The sequence below is a fragment of the Budorcas taxicolor genome, chromosome 24 (assembly GCF_023091745.1).
Source record: "Budorcas taxicolor isolate Tak-1 chromosome 24, Takin1.1, whole genome shotgun sequence".
In the NCBI taxonomy this organism is placed as follows: Eukaryota; Metazoa; Chordata; class Mammalia; order Artiodactyla; family Bovidae; genus Budorcas; species Budorcas taxicolor.
In genome coordinates this window covers 15,605,831-15,618,406 of record NC_068933.1, presented here as the reverse complement: position 1 = coordinate 15,618,406, position 12,576 = coordinate 15,605,831, and the positions used below count along the sequence as shown (strand labels likewise).

Genomic DNA, 12,576 nt, shown 5'->3' with positions numbered 1-12,576 from the left:
ACATACATAATAAAGTAAAAGAGAGATGACAACAGTTTTGCTTTAAAGAAAGGAAATGCCTTAAAGAAATTCTAGCTTTATAAAAAAAAATCATGTTATCTGTGCCTCAAAGTGGACAAAAGTACACTTTAATTTTTGTGTCCTTATAGTATTACTAGGAATATTATTTTGAGAAAGATAATTTTACTTATTAACATGAGTTTTTATGTTCAAACTAATTTTTATTGGAAAGAGTACAATTTCTTAGAGTCAGTTTGTTTCAGAAAAAATGCTACCGATTTCCTTAGAAGTAGATTTTAATCCTTATTACCATCTTAACTCTTTAAAAAACTTGGCTACACGTAAGCGTGGGTGATAAAAATTGAGTGCCTAAATTTGAATCTTTCATTTCCACATATTAACCATCTGAATGAGACCATTTATAATCCTTTCTGAACCTCAATTTCTTCATATGTAAATGGAAATATAATTCCTTCCTTGTGTGTGTTCTGGGGATTCATGATAATGACTATAGAACATGTACACAGCATTTGGTACCTGGTAGACAAGGAAATACTAGTCATCATGCTAAGAACCTTGGCTCCATCGGATAATACATATTTGAGAAACAGTCACAAAACTAATGCTTTAAAGCAGTGGAACACTGTACCATAAGGAAGGTGCCTGGCCAGGAAGTTAATGAGGGCGGAAATCCATCCAGCCCATCATTGGAAGAGTGCTTCTTTTCTTATTCCCAAGGGCCAGTGGAGCCGTGAATCAGCCTTTCAGCACCAGGGAGTTCCTAGAGGATGTCCTTCAGGAAACTGACGAGAAGCACAAAGTGCAGACCTCAGGGGTAACAGAGGCTGACCGACGATGTTACGAGGTAAGGGATCAGAGGGCGCTGATCCTTGTACACAGCCTGGGTGGGCTGGTAGAACCCCAGAGGAAGGCTGTGTGGTGTGCGTTGGCATCCTCCTGGAAGTCCTGTGACAGAGAATGTTGGTATGAGAGCAGTGGGCTCCTCCCAGAAATACCACAGAGTTAAGCGGGGAGACCCCTAACTGGAAGGGCCTTTGTAGATAAAGGCATGGGACCTGCGTCATTACGAAGGACAAGATTACGGATATCTCAGTATATTCAGCAGTAACAGAGGTTATTAAAAAACAAGTGGGCTCCTTCCCCGCTGATGAATGCCCTGGTCTTATGTAAGCCCCCAGAATGAGGCTCAAGTCTAAGGATAAAGATGAGAGCAATCCCAGATAACTGGGCTTTCATTCCCACCAGGGGAAGAAAGTGAGTTTCAAATGTAAATTAAACTTAAAAAAACTTAATGGGTCATAGGATTCCCTCCTATGGGACATGATTCCCTCCAACGCAGTTCAGAAGGGATTAATACATCTGATCGTTTATTAGTGGTAAGTCAGGGATTCTTCCAAACAGACTACAGATTGGCAATAAGAGAAGAAAAGTATGTCATGTCTATAAATTTCCTCTTAAAAGTTCCTTTAAAAACAAAAAACACATTATCTGTACTTGCAAGTTATGCCTTACGAGAGAAACAACTGCCATCAAGGGCTGTGAATGAGCTCTGATCGGATACAGCATTGGTGTAAAACTTAAAAGAAAAAAAAAGAAAAGGCATTAAGTGTGAGAAACCTCCTCCTTCTGGCCACAGATTATATCCCCACAGCCAGGGCTCCCAAAAACTTTGTGACTAGAGCATATTCTTGACTCTAGATTTGAACAGTCATTTAGAGAATGTCTTCTTTAATCAGAGGATACTGTTCAAACATTGCTTAGCCCTGTATTTTAGGAAGAGTAAAATGCTAGTGTGGTCATCCAGCTGTTTTTTTCCCTCTTGGTGTCCTGAAATTTGCTGTTCATTGTGGTTTACAAGTGTTTAAGTAAAGTCTGCTTCAGTGCTTCTCAGGCTAACATGTGCTTACAGGCTTAGTCACTAAGTTGTGTCTGACTCTTTGCAACCTCTTTGCAACCCCAAGGACTAATGTGTAGTCTGACTATTCAATTTTTCTTTCCTACTCATTGTGGATGTTATAACTTTTAAGTATAATAAAAATAAATTATTAGAAAGCAAAATGGAAGAAAAGATGCACAAAAAAGTCCAAAAGTTTTATCAGTCAACAGACATGTTACTCCGTCAATTGCTAAAAACTTTCCTAAACATTTATTTTCATTCTTTTTTTTTCAAAGGTTATTATTTTTAATATAATATAATTTGGTAAGGAGTTTGATATCCTTTTAAAATTTTTTATCTATTTATTTTTTTTTTGCCATACCCCATGGCATTCAGGATCTTAGTTTCCTGACCAAGAATCAAACTAATGCCCCCTTCACTGGAAGCACAGAGTCCTGGACCACCAGGAATTTGTCCTTACTTTCCATACTTATCATGGAATGGTAACCAGTAACTGCTAACAACCAAGCGTTACACACATTAGCTATTACATTAGCTATGACATTAGAAAATGTTCAATATGTGTCTTTTAAATACACAGCAGAAGAACATAATAGCTCAAGTTTAGTTTTTGAGCCTTCAAAGTAATAAAGTAAAGAAGATAATTTAAAGCTTAAAAACCTACTGTTTAAGACGTTAAGAACAAAATTCTCTTCTTGGGTTTGAGCAAATGTGAGGCATGAATGCCCAAGTCAGATTCATTACTATTTTTTAATAAAATTTATGGTCATCTGACTGTAATAGAAAGTAATAGTCAAATGACAATTGTCAAAAACACCAATACAGTATACTAACACATATATATGGAATTTAGAAAGATGGCAATGACGACCCTGTATGCAAGACAGCAAAAAAGACACAGATGTGTATAACGGACTTTTGAACTCAGAGGGAGAGGGAGAGGGTGGGATGATTTGGGAGAATGGCATTGTAACATGTATACTATCATGTAAGAATCGAATCGCCAGTCTATGTCCGACGCAGGATACAGCATGCTTGGGGCTGGTGCACGGGGATGACCCAGAGAGATGTTATGGGGAGGGAGGTGGGAGGGGGGTTCATGTTTGGGAACGCATGTACACCCGTGGTGGAGTCATGTCAATGTATGGCAAAACCAATACAGTATTGTAAAATAAAAAGAAAAAAAAAATGACAATTGTCTACTGAGCGCACCTTTCATCCCTGTGGGAATGCAAAGTCCCAACAGAAAGCACTACCAACTCTGGGAAAACTCCAAGACAAGGGAACAGAGAGGCCCGAGACAATTATTCTTAAAGAAGGACATTCAGGGACTTCCCTGGTGGTCCAGTGGCTCAGACTCCAACCTCCCAACACAGAGGGCCTGCGTTCCATCCCTAGTCAGGCAACCAGATCCTGCATGCCACAACAAAGATGTTGCTCCTACGTGCCACAAGTAAGACCCGGCGTAGTCAAATAAATACTTTTCTTTTTCTTAAAGAGGGCTTCCTTGGCTCTCTAGTGGTTAAGAATCCGCTTTGCAATACAGGGGACACTGGTTCAATCTCCGGTTCAGGAAAATCCCACATGCCATGGGGCAACTAAACCCGTGGGTCACAACTACTGAGCCTAAATGCCACAACCACCGAAGCCTGTGTGCCTAGAGCCCCCTGCTCCGCAATGAGAAGCCACTACAATGAGAGAAGCCCATGCTCCCCACAACTAGAGAAAAGCCTGAGCAGCAACAAAGACAGCACAGCCATAAATAAATACATATTAAAACAAGACGTAAGTACATTTAAGTTTCCTCTGGATTTTTACAAGATTAGGGACATATGAAAGTGTATTGTAATGAAAATATTTTCATTTATTCATTTAATAAATATTTATTAAATGCCTTTTGTGGATGTGTGCTGTCTTAAATGTCACAAGACAAAGTTTATAGTTTAAAAAAGATATGATGTACATATAAAGAACACATCATTGAGTAGGAATGTCAAGGGCTATATGAAGTATTAGCCATATATGATTTGATTTGTGAGGCTACTGGTTACTCTGCAGTGTCTCTAAAATTTAAAAGTTTGATCCCCAGGTGGCAAATACATTTTCTTCTAGATACTGTACAGCAATCAGTAGTAATACTAATTAAAGTAGCCTGTATCTTTTGAAAGCTTTGCAGGGAAAATGATGAAAGATTAGAGTGTACTTTTATTTATTCTGCCTAATGACTGCACTAAAAGATTCCATTTATTACAGTCAAGATGATAAATATAAATGAATTTTTGTCACTCTTTTCTTCTCCTGGAATGTATTCTTCAATGAAACATACTTTTTTATTCTATTTCTGTGCCAAGAAGTAGATAAGAATCAGATGCGCTTAGTCACTCAGTCATGTCTGATTCTTTGCAACCCCATGGAGTGTAGCCCGCCAGACTCCTCTGTCCATGGAATTCTCCAGGCAAGAATACTGGAGTAGGTTGTCATGCCCTCCTCCAGGGGATCTTTGCAACCCAGGGATCGAACCCAGGTCTCCCACTATCTGAGCCTCCAGGGTTATACACATTTCTCTATGTTAGGCACTTAAAATATTATTTCAATGAATTTTTGGAACATCTGTATGAGAAAAGCATCATTATTATCTCCATTTTATCATGGTGGAAACTGAAGAGCTTACCCAGAATTACAGAGTGAGCAAATGGTTTGAGATTGGAATTCAACTCATTCGATTCCTGCCCGAGTCCTGAAGAGTCACCCCAGCTCTGGACTCACAGAGTCCAGAATGAAGTCCCTGCATTCTTTTTCATTGGCAGTCAAGTTCACAAGTCCTGCAGACAGCTACTGTGATATTTCCACACTTACAAGACTTTTAACAAGGGAACTCAACCACTCACAAAAGCAATGACTGTATATTATCAGCAATAACTTTAAAAAGATAGAAATACTTTCCAACCACATGAAATTTCAATCTACCAGTCTTCACAAACAACAGTTCTCTATCTGCCTATCTTATCTACTGATAGAAGTTCTTCTGTTCGTAAAGAAAGAATACGTCCTTTAACAAGGTGATAATTGTATAGATCAAACCAGAAATGCAAAAGGAGGTAGTGATGAAGGATGGGGAGACGGGAAATCAGTGTGAAGGAGGGACAATGTGTCTATGAAAGACACAGGGACATGACGGTGAAGTTGACAAGTGCTGGCTCACACACTGGGGGTTGTGGGAGAATGGGGTAAAGGAGGCAACTCAGTACCTCTGCCTCTGGTTTAAACGTGTCACTGGAAAGAGCGAACCCCTCTTCTGTGGGCTAGTCATTTATTTAATCTATGACTCAGAGATCAAAACTTATGCTATTACACACCACCTCAGTGAAAAAGAAAAAGGCTCTGAACTAAAAGAAAGTTTGCATATGTCCCCACTGAAACTAATTTCAGTATTTTTAATTTTAGTAAAGGCCAAGAACAGAATCAGGTCAAAGGTAAGATGCATAGATCTTCCAAAATATATAAATTGTGAATGAGGACTTTTCTTCGTAAATGAGTGGTGGTCTTAAAATTAGATTAACTGTTTCTCAAGATTTTCTTACCTTTGTTTGACATGTATCTAACATTCTCTTTAGTTATGCCTTCCCCCCTCTTCCCTCTCTTATTCCTACTTTAACCACCTTCCACTCTTCACATACCTGGCTTGAGAAAACCAAATATATGGTTTTATTATTAGTTAAGCGGGCTAATGATTAATAGCAGCTATCTGAAAACAAATAGATAAGCTGAAAATTGTGCAATTTAAATCCATTGTTGAAGGATGTTTTCTTATTCAGTGTTATAGTCAACCCAGATGTCCAGGAGGGAGAAAATACATTTCAAGATGCAAAAGGTCTGTAAGATTGAAAGAAAAATTTCTTTCTTTCTTCCCCCTTGTCCCTTTGTAAATTTCATGATTAAAAAAAGAAATGAGGTATGAAAGGAAGGGAATATGACTATTTGTATATGCAAAAGAAAAAAAAATAAACAACTAATGTACTCAAAAGCGTTGTAGGGTGTTCCACAGAGAGAACAAACAAGCATAAATAGGAAGATCTTTGAACATATGTATCTGTGCCTATTATTCCTCAAAGCACTTTTATAAAATTCAGTGTCTGCCCTTTCAGGACAATTGGATATCTCTGCTAATGCAGATTAGCATACTGTAAATAGTGCCAAATACAGTGTAATTCAAAAAAGTATCCATTGAGCATTTTTGGACAATGCTAACATAGACTAAAATGTTCAAGAAAGAAAACCACACTAGTGCTTTCACTGGCCCTGTTTCAGTGCCTGCTGGAAAAAGGACTGACTAGAGTTCAAGATCAGTGTGTATATCTGTTTGCTCATAAAACATTAATTGCATAAATGTTAAGGACCAGTAGCCAATGACAAAGGTCTGATTCCTTAGGTATATGTATTCTAGCCACTTGCAGGCATGCATGCTCAGTTGCTTCTGTCCGACTCTTTGCGACCCTATGGACTATAGCCTGGCAGACTCTTCTGTTTGTGAGGATTCTCTAGGCAAGACCACTGGAGTGGGTTGCCATGCCCTCCTCCAGGGATTCTAGCCACTCAACCAAATGCAACTGATTTTCCTTTAGGGGGAAAAATCAGTTAATTCATCTATTTCATAATACAATAATTCAAGTGAAAAGAAACAACTTACTACTTAACTGCTTATTCTAACACTGAGATGAGTGTCATGTGGCTTTGTGAAAATAGTTATTTGAATTTTGAATGACTTAGAATCAGTCTTAATGCCAAAGCTTTCCAGTCCATTTTTGTGGGCAGAGGAGAGCTTTTCTGCTAGCAGGCCTGACCGTTCTTCCTTCATAGACTACAATGAAGAAATCTGCATTCTGGAACGGGACTTCCTGGTTTGTGCTTGACCCTTTCACTACATTTGCCCTTGACTATATCCTTTTGTGAAATTCAAAAGGCTGAACATCTTTATATCCACTTAAGAATAGCTATATCTTCTGCTCATTAATAAAATTTGCCTGACTTCTGACATCCACATTTTACAAGAGGAATGTGTGTGTTGAGGGAAGTGTCTCCCAATTCCCATTGAGATGGTCCCCATGAAGTCAGTCAGTGTTTCCGGAGTATCTCAAGGCCCCATGGCAAGAACGCAGGAGCTCTAGGATGCAAGATATAACAAATCCATTTGTGTCAGGTGATGTTATACATACATAAATTAACTCCGTGTCTCATACAAAAAAAAAAAAATCCCACTTAAAGGGATGAGAATTGGGGCTGATTCTTGACAAAGGGGGTGGCATGAGTCTCACCATTTCTTAAAATGAGAGCTGCCAGTGTAGGAATTGGGTTACCTGCACATCTGTCAATCCTGCATCAGACAGAAGGACTCAAAGGCTCCTTTCTAAGTCCTTAAGGAAACCAGACTCTAAAATGATCTAAATGGGAAGGCTTCAGCCAGAAAAGAAACAAAATGTTGCCCTCCTTTCCTGCAAGCCCTGTTTCATCGTGTCTCCCTCTCTGATGGTAAACACCAGAGGATTATTTCCCAGAAAGCTGAGCGCAAGCCTGTCACAGCCTGTATTTTAAAAGAACAGAAAGCCAAGGAATCAGGACCCAAGAAAAGTGCAAGGAGGGTGATCCAGGGGAGTTAGTGGAAGTAATGGCAAATAGCGCTGTTCTGTAACCGGGCGCCCGGCAAGGTGGCTGTGGCAGGTGGAGGGGTGGGGTCCCCAGAAGGACCTGCCTGGCCCCAGCGGGGCTACTCACCCTCGCCGGCCGTCCTCTGAGTCGCTGTCCGAGGCCCACTCCTCGCCGATGTCCGGCAAAGTGAAGAACAGGGTCTTGGGGCCAGGCCCGGGGGGCACCCGAGCGCTGGGCTCTCTCTCCCCAGGGCAGGGGGGGCGAGGGTTCCGCGGGCTCGCGGTCACACTGCTGCTGATGCTGCTGCCCGCCGAGCCCCCGGTGGACGGATATGCCGCCCAGACCGCGCCGGGGTCCGGGGGCGGCCGCGCCACGACCACCAGGTGGGCGGGGGAGCCCGCCGAGCTGCGGCCGCCGCTGGAGGGGGCGGGCGGCAGAGCCAAGGGCAGGGGCAGGGGTGAGGACCCGACTTTGGCTGCTCCCGGGCTACTGGGCAGCGAAGCGGGAGTCTCCACAGCCTCTGCCCGGCGGCCGGCGACGGAGACTCGGGCGTGGGGGGCGGCGAGCAGATGGAGCGCGACGGGCGTCGGCTGCAGCAGGACCGAGGGCCCCCGAGAGCTGGACGGGGAGTCGGGGGCCAGGGCCGGGAGGACGGTCAAAGTCCGGGCCGCGCTGAGCGAGGTGCCCGGGCGGGAACCCGCAGTCCCCGCGGCAGCAGCGCCTCGCGAGGGGCTGGAGGAGGCAACAGGCGAGGGGGCCGCAGGGGGCGCCGTCGAGGTCTTGAAGATTTTGGCAAAGAGAGACCCAAGGTCCAACACCGCGACCTTCATGTCCCGGCCCTAGATACGCCGTCCTGGCTGTGGCCCGAACCTCAAGTCCACGCGGAGCCGGGCTGCAGGGTTCCATCCACCGCCGCCCGCAGAGCTCGGGACGAAGCGGCCCTGAGCCCGGGGGAAAGGGGGAGCGCGGCGGGGCCCGTGGGGTCCCCTCTAGTCGCGCACCCCCGGGGGGCCTCTGATGCTCTCTCCCCGCGGAGGAAACCCTCGGGGCGCTCGGCCCCGCGACTCCTCGGCCAGACCTTCCCCGACGTCGGGTTGGCCGCCCTCTGCGGTGAGCAGATCCTTCTCTGCCTTAGCGCTGCTGCGAGACTCCGAGGGCAGGGGTCCCCGTGCCCACGGGGGGCGACTCCTGCAGCCGCCGGTGCCACTGCGGGCGGAGGACTCAGACCCGGGCCTCCGGCCCCCGAAGAGACCCCGACGGGCCCCTGGGACGGCGCAGGCGGTTGCTAAGCTAAACAAAAACCGGATTAGCTCACTGCTAATTGGGCCCCAGACTGCAGCCTAGGCTGCGTCTACAATAGACACCTGGGTCTCCTCCTTGAACCTCGCCTTAAAGGAACACTCTCCAATTTCTCCATCACCCTTAGAACTTCACCAGATTCGCAGGACTCTGGGCAAAATACGAAGTTTGAACACAAACCTGGGAACCATAACCCTGATTCCAAAAGATCTGGGACTTAGCCAAAGGCCAAAATGAACCATGGCCAGCTCTCTGATAGGAGGGAAGGTTAATAAGAAGCTGTATTCAGATCATTTCTAGAGTATGAGCTTTCAGGGTTTAAGCCCCTAATCATCAGATTGATTCTGAACACAAGTAATGTAACTTGAAGGGAGAGTCAGCACAAAGGGTCATTGCTGAGTGAAGCTTGATTCAACTCACCCAGTTCCTTGAGAGCTGCACTTGTCTGCTGCCACCTCTCTGGGTTTCTGATTTTACAGGCCCAGGACCTTCATAGCTGAGCAACCTCTTAGGATGGAGCCCCAGTAACTTAACTCATAAAATACTGATGTGTAAATCCAACTCAGATGTGTTAAGTAATAACAGCTGCAGTGTTGTCTGCTCTTTCTCAAAGAGAGGAATTCCTGTTGAGGTCAAATTAAGTTGAGCACAGAATCAAAGCAAGGGGAGTGAGTCATATATATGATATATATTTCATATACAGAGGGCAGCAATGTAGGAGCAAATCACCCTTCTCCATGAATAGCAGGGAATTCACCCACCTGTCTTCAGCTCTCTAACTTTAGTTATTTCTATGCTTTCATTACTAACCACTTCCATTATTGCACTGGCCTGTTTTTTTACATACATGCTATTATTGTTGTATAGCTGCGAAGTCGTGTCCAACTGTTTTGCGACCTCATGGATGTAGTCCGCCAGGCTCCTCTGTCCATAGGATTTCCCAGGCAAGAATACTGGAGTGGGTTGCCATTTTCTTTTCAAGGGATCTTTCCCACCCAGGGATCAAATTTGCATCTCCTGCATTGGCAGGCAGATTCTTTACCACTGAGTCACCTGGGAAAGTGAAGTCGCTCAGTTGTGTCCGACCTTTTGTGACCCCGTGGACCCGCCAGGCTCCTCCGTCCATGGGATTCTCCAGGCAAGAATACTGGAGTGGGGTGCCATTTCCTTCTCCAGGGGATCTTCCTGACCCAGGGATCAAACCCAGGACTCATACATTACGGGCAGACGCTTTAACCTCTGAGCCACCAGGGAAGACCGCTTTAAATACTAAGATACTGTCAATAAGGCCAACAGAAAAGTTCCTGCTCTTTCAAGTCCCAGCCTTGAAGGTAGTTTGTCTCTGAGGTGTGTTTGCAGGTAGCCTCTCTGTTATGGGCTGAACTGTGTTCCCCACAAAGATACGATGTAGTCCTAACTCTGTGTGTGTATGTAACCTTATCTGGAGATATTAATAGGATCTTTACGGATAAAATCAACATAAGACAAGGTCATTAGCATGGGCTCTAATCCAATACCCTTAAGAAGAGAGATCTCTGAACACAAACACACAAGGAGAACATCATGTAATGCCAGAGGTGGAGGCTGGAGTGAGGCAGCTGCAAGCCCAGGGGTGGCAGTCTTTGAAGGCCAGCCCCCGGAAGTTAGGAAGAGGCAAGGAAGACCCTTCCCTGCAGGTTTCAGAGGGGCTTGGCTCCACTGGCATCTGTTATCAGACTTCTAGTTTCCGGAACTGTGATAGGAAACATTTCTATCGTTTTAAATCACCCCGTTTGTAGGACTTCCCTGGTGGTCCACCTTGCAATGAAGGGTGAAAGTGAAAGTCACTCAACTGTGTCCTGCTCTTTGCGACCTCATGGGCTATGCAGTCCATGGAATTCTCCAGGCCAGAATACTGGAGTAGGGAGCCATTCCCTTCTCCAGGGGATCTTCCTAACCCAGGGATTGAACCCAGGTGTCCCACATTGCAGGTGAATTCTTTACCAGCTGAGCCACCAGGGTATGTGGGTTCAATCCTTGGTTGGGGAGTTAGGATCCTGCATGCCCTAGGGCAACTAAGCCCATGTGCCACAACTCCTGAAGCCCACGTGCTCTGGAGCCCATGCAACTACTGAGCCCATGCACCGAAACTAGAGAGTCCATGCACCGCAATGAAAAGATCCCACATGCTGCAACTGAGACCTGGCACGGCCAAAATAAATAAATAAATATTAAAAATAAAATCACCCAGTTTGTGACACTTTGTTATAACAGCCCTAGGGCACAAATACACTGTTGGGGTAGTAGTTAATATTTGGGGTGCTTCATGATCATAGGATCTTTCTGGCACCTCTATGAAAGCCTTCGCTGGGTGTGCTGCTGCTGTGCTAAGTCACTTTAGTCGGGTCTGACTCTGTGCGATCCCATAGACGGCAGCCCAGCAGGCTCCTCTGTCCCTGGGATTCTCCAGGCAAGAATACTGGTGAGCGTTGCCATTTCCTTCTCCAACGCATGCAGGCATGCTAAGTCGCTTCAGTCGTGTCTGACTCTGTCCGACTCTATGGACAGCAGCCCTCCAGGCTCCTCTGTCCATAGGATTCTCTAGGCAAGACTACTGGAGTGCGTTGCCATTTCCTTTTCCTCACTGGGTGTATTGGCTCTAAAAAGCTGGCTACAAATTAAAATAATTATCATAATTGTCTAAAAAAAATCTACAAGGAGGATGACAGAATATATAAAAAGGACAGAAAAAAATATAATCGTGGTTTAAACAGTGGACGTAAGAACCTTCTGGTCAGCCAGCTTCATGAAGAAGGCACAATGGATAAGTGATTGATCCTTTTGTTTGAAGGTCCTTTGAAAACGACAGTAATTGCAAACATGATAAACAATTCTACACAAGACGCTAGGTCTTTTATACCCATTGTTCATCTGTCAACAGTCTTTCAGACAGATGTTAGAGGCTACCCTGCTTTTCTGTTAATTACCAGTAGCATGTCATTCTTAAAACATGAGCCCCGGGTGATGTACCATGATGGCCTGGCTCAGGCAGAGTAGGGAAATGTGAGTAAAGGCAGCAAATCATCCTTTCTAACTTTGACAGTGTTGATTTTGGATAGACTTTATTTGAAATGTCAAAGCTGTGTGTTATGTGATAAAACTCTCCTGCTTAAGTTGTTTAATTAATTGGTTTTCTGATGTGTATAATGATGCTTGGCTACATCACTGAGAAAGTATTAGGAAGTGATGACCATGTTGCTATGTAGAGATATTATGTTTTGGAAACCTGAAAGTTAAAACAGCCTGAGGAATTAATCTGTTAAGGGATTTATATTGTCTCAGCATGACACCACGGTCAAGATTCTGTAACGAAAAATACTATCAAATCTGATTTTATAAAGTGAAGTGATGTCGCTCAGTCGTGCCCGACTCTTTGTGACCCCGAATTTTCCAGGCAAGAGTACTGGAGTGGGTTGCCATTTCCTTCTCTAGGGGATCTTCCTGACCCAGGGATCGAACCCAGGTCTCCCGCTTTGTGGGCAGACGCTTTACCGTCTGAGCCACCAGGGAAGCCTGATTTTATAAAAGAAACAACTAAACTTCTGGGCAAGGAAAGGCATTTGTTGATTAGACAAAGATTTAGCTTAGCACCTGGGTGGAGACGGTACGGTATGGAAGCCTCTGGAGCTAGACTTCTAGTTCACACTGTCTCTGCTACTGGCCAACACCCATGGCTC

At 44.5% G+C, this 12,576-nt stretch overlaps 1 protein-coding gene across 1 annotated transcript in view; it reads right to left on the bottom strand.

Annotated features, from left to right (window-relative positions):
• FAM149A (family with sequence similarity 149 member A) overlaps window positions 1-8,391 on the bottom strand; it is a 38,636-nt gene extending 30,245 nt beyond the window's left edge. The window contains exon 1 of the mRNA XM_052661468.1: window positions 7,688-8,391. Within this exon, the coding sequence (XP_052517428.1) occupies window positions 7,688-8,391 (704 nt within the window). The remainder of the gene's footprint in view (window positions 1-7,687) is intronic.
• Between the last annotated feature and the right edge of the window lie 4,185 nt (window positions 8,392-12,576).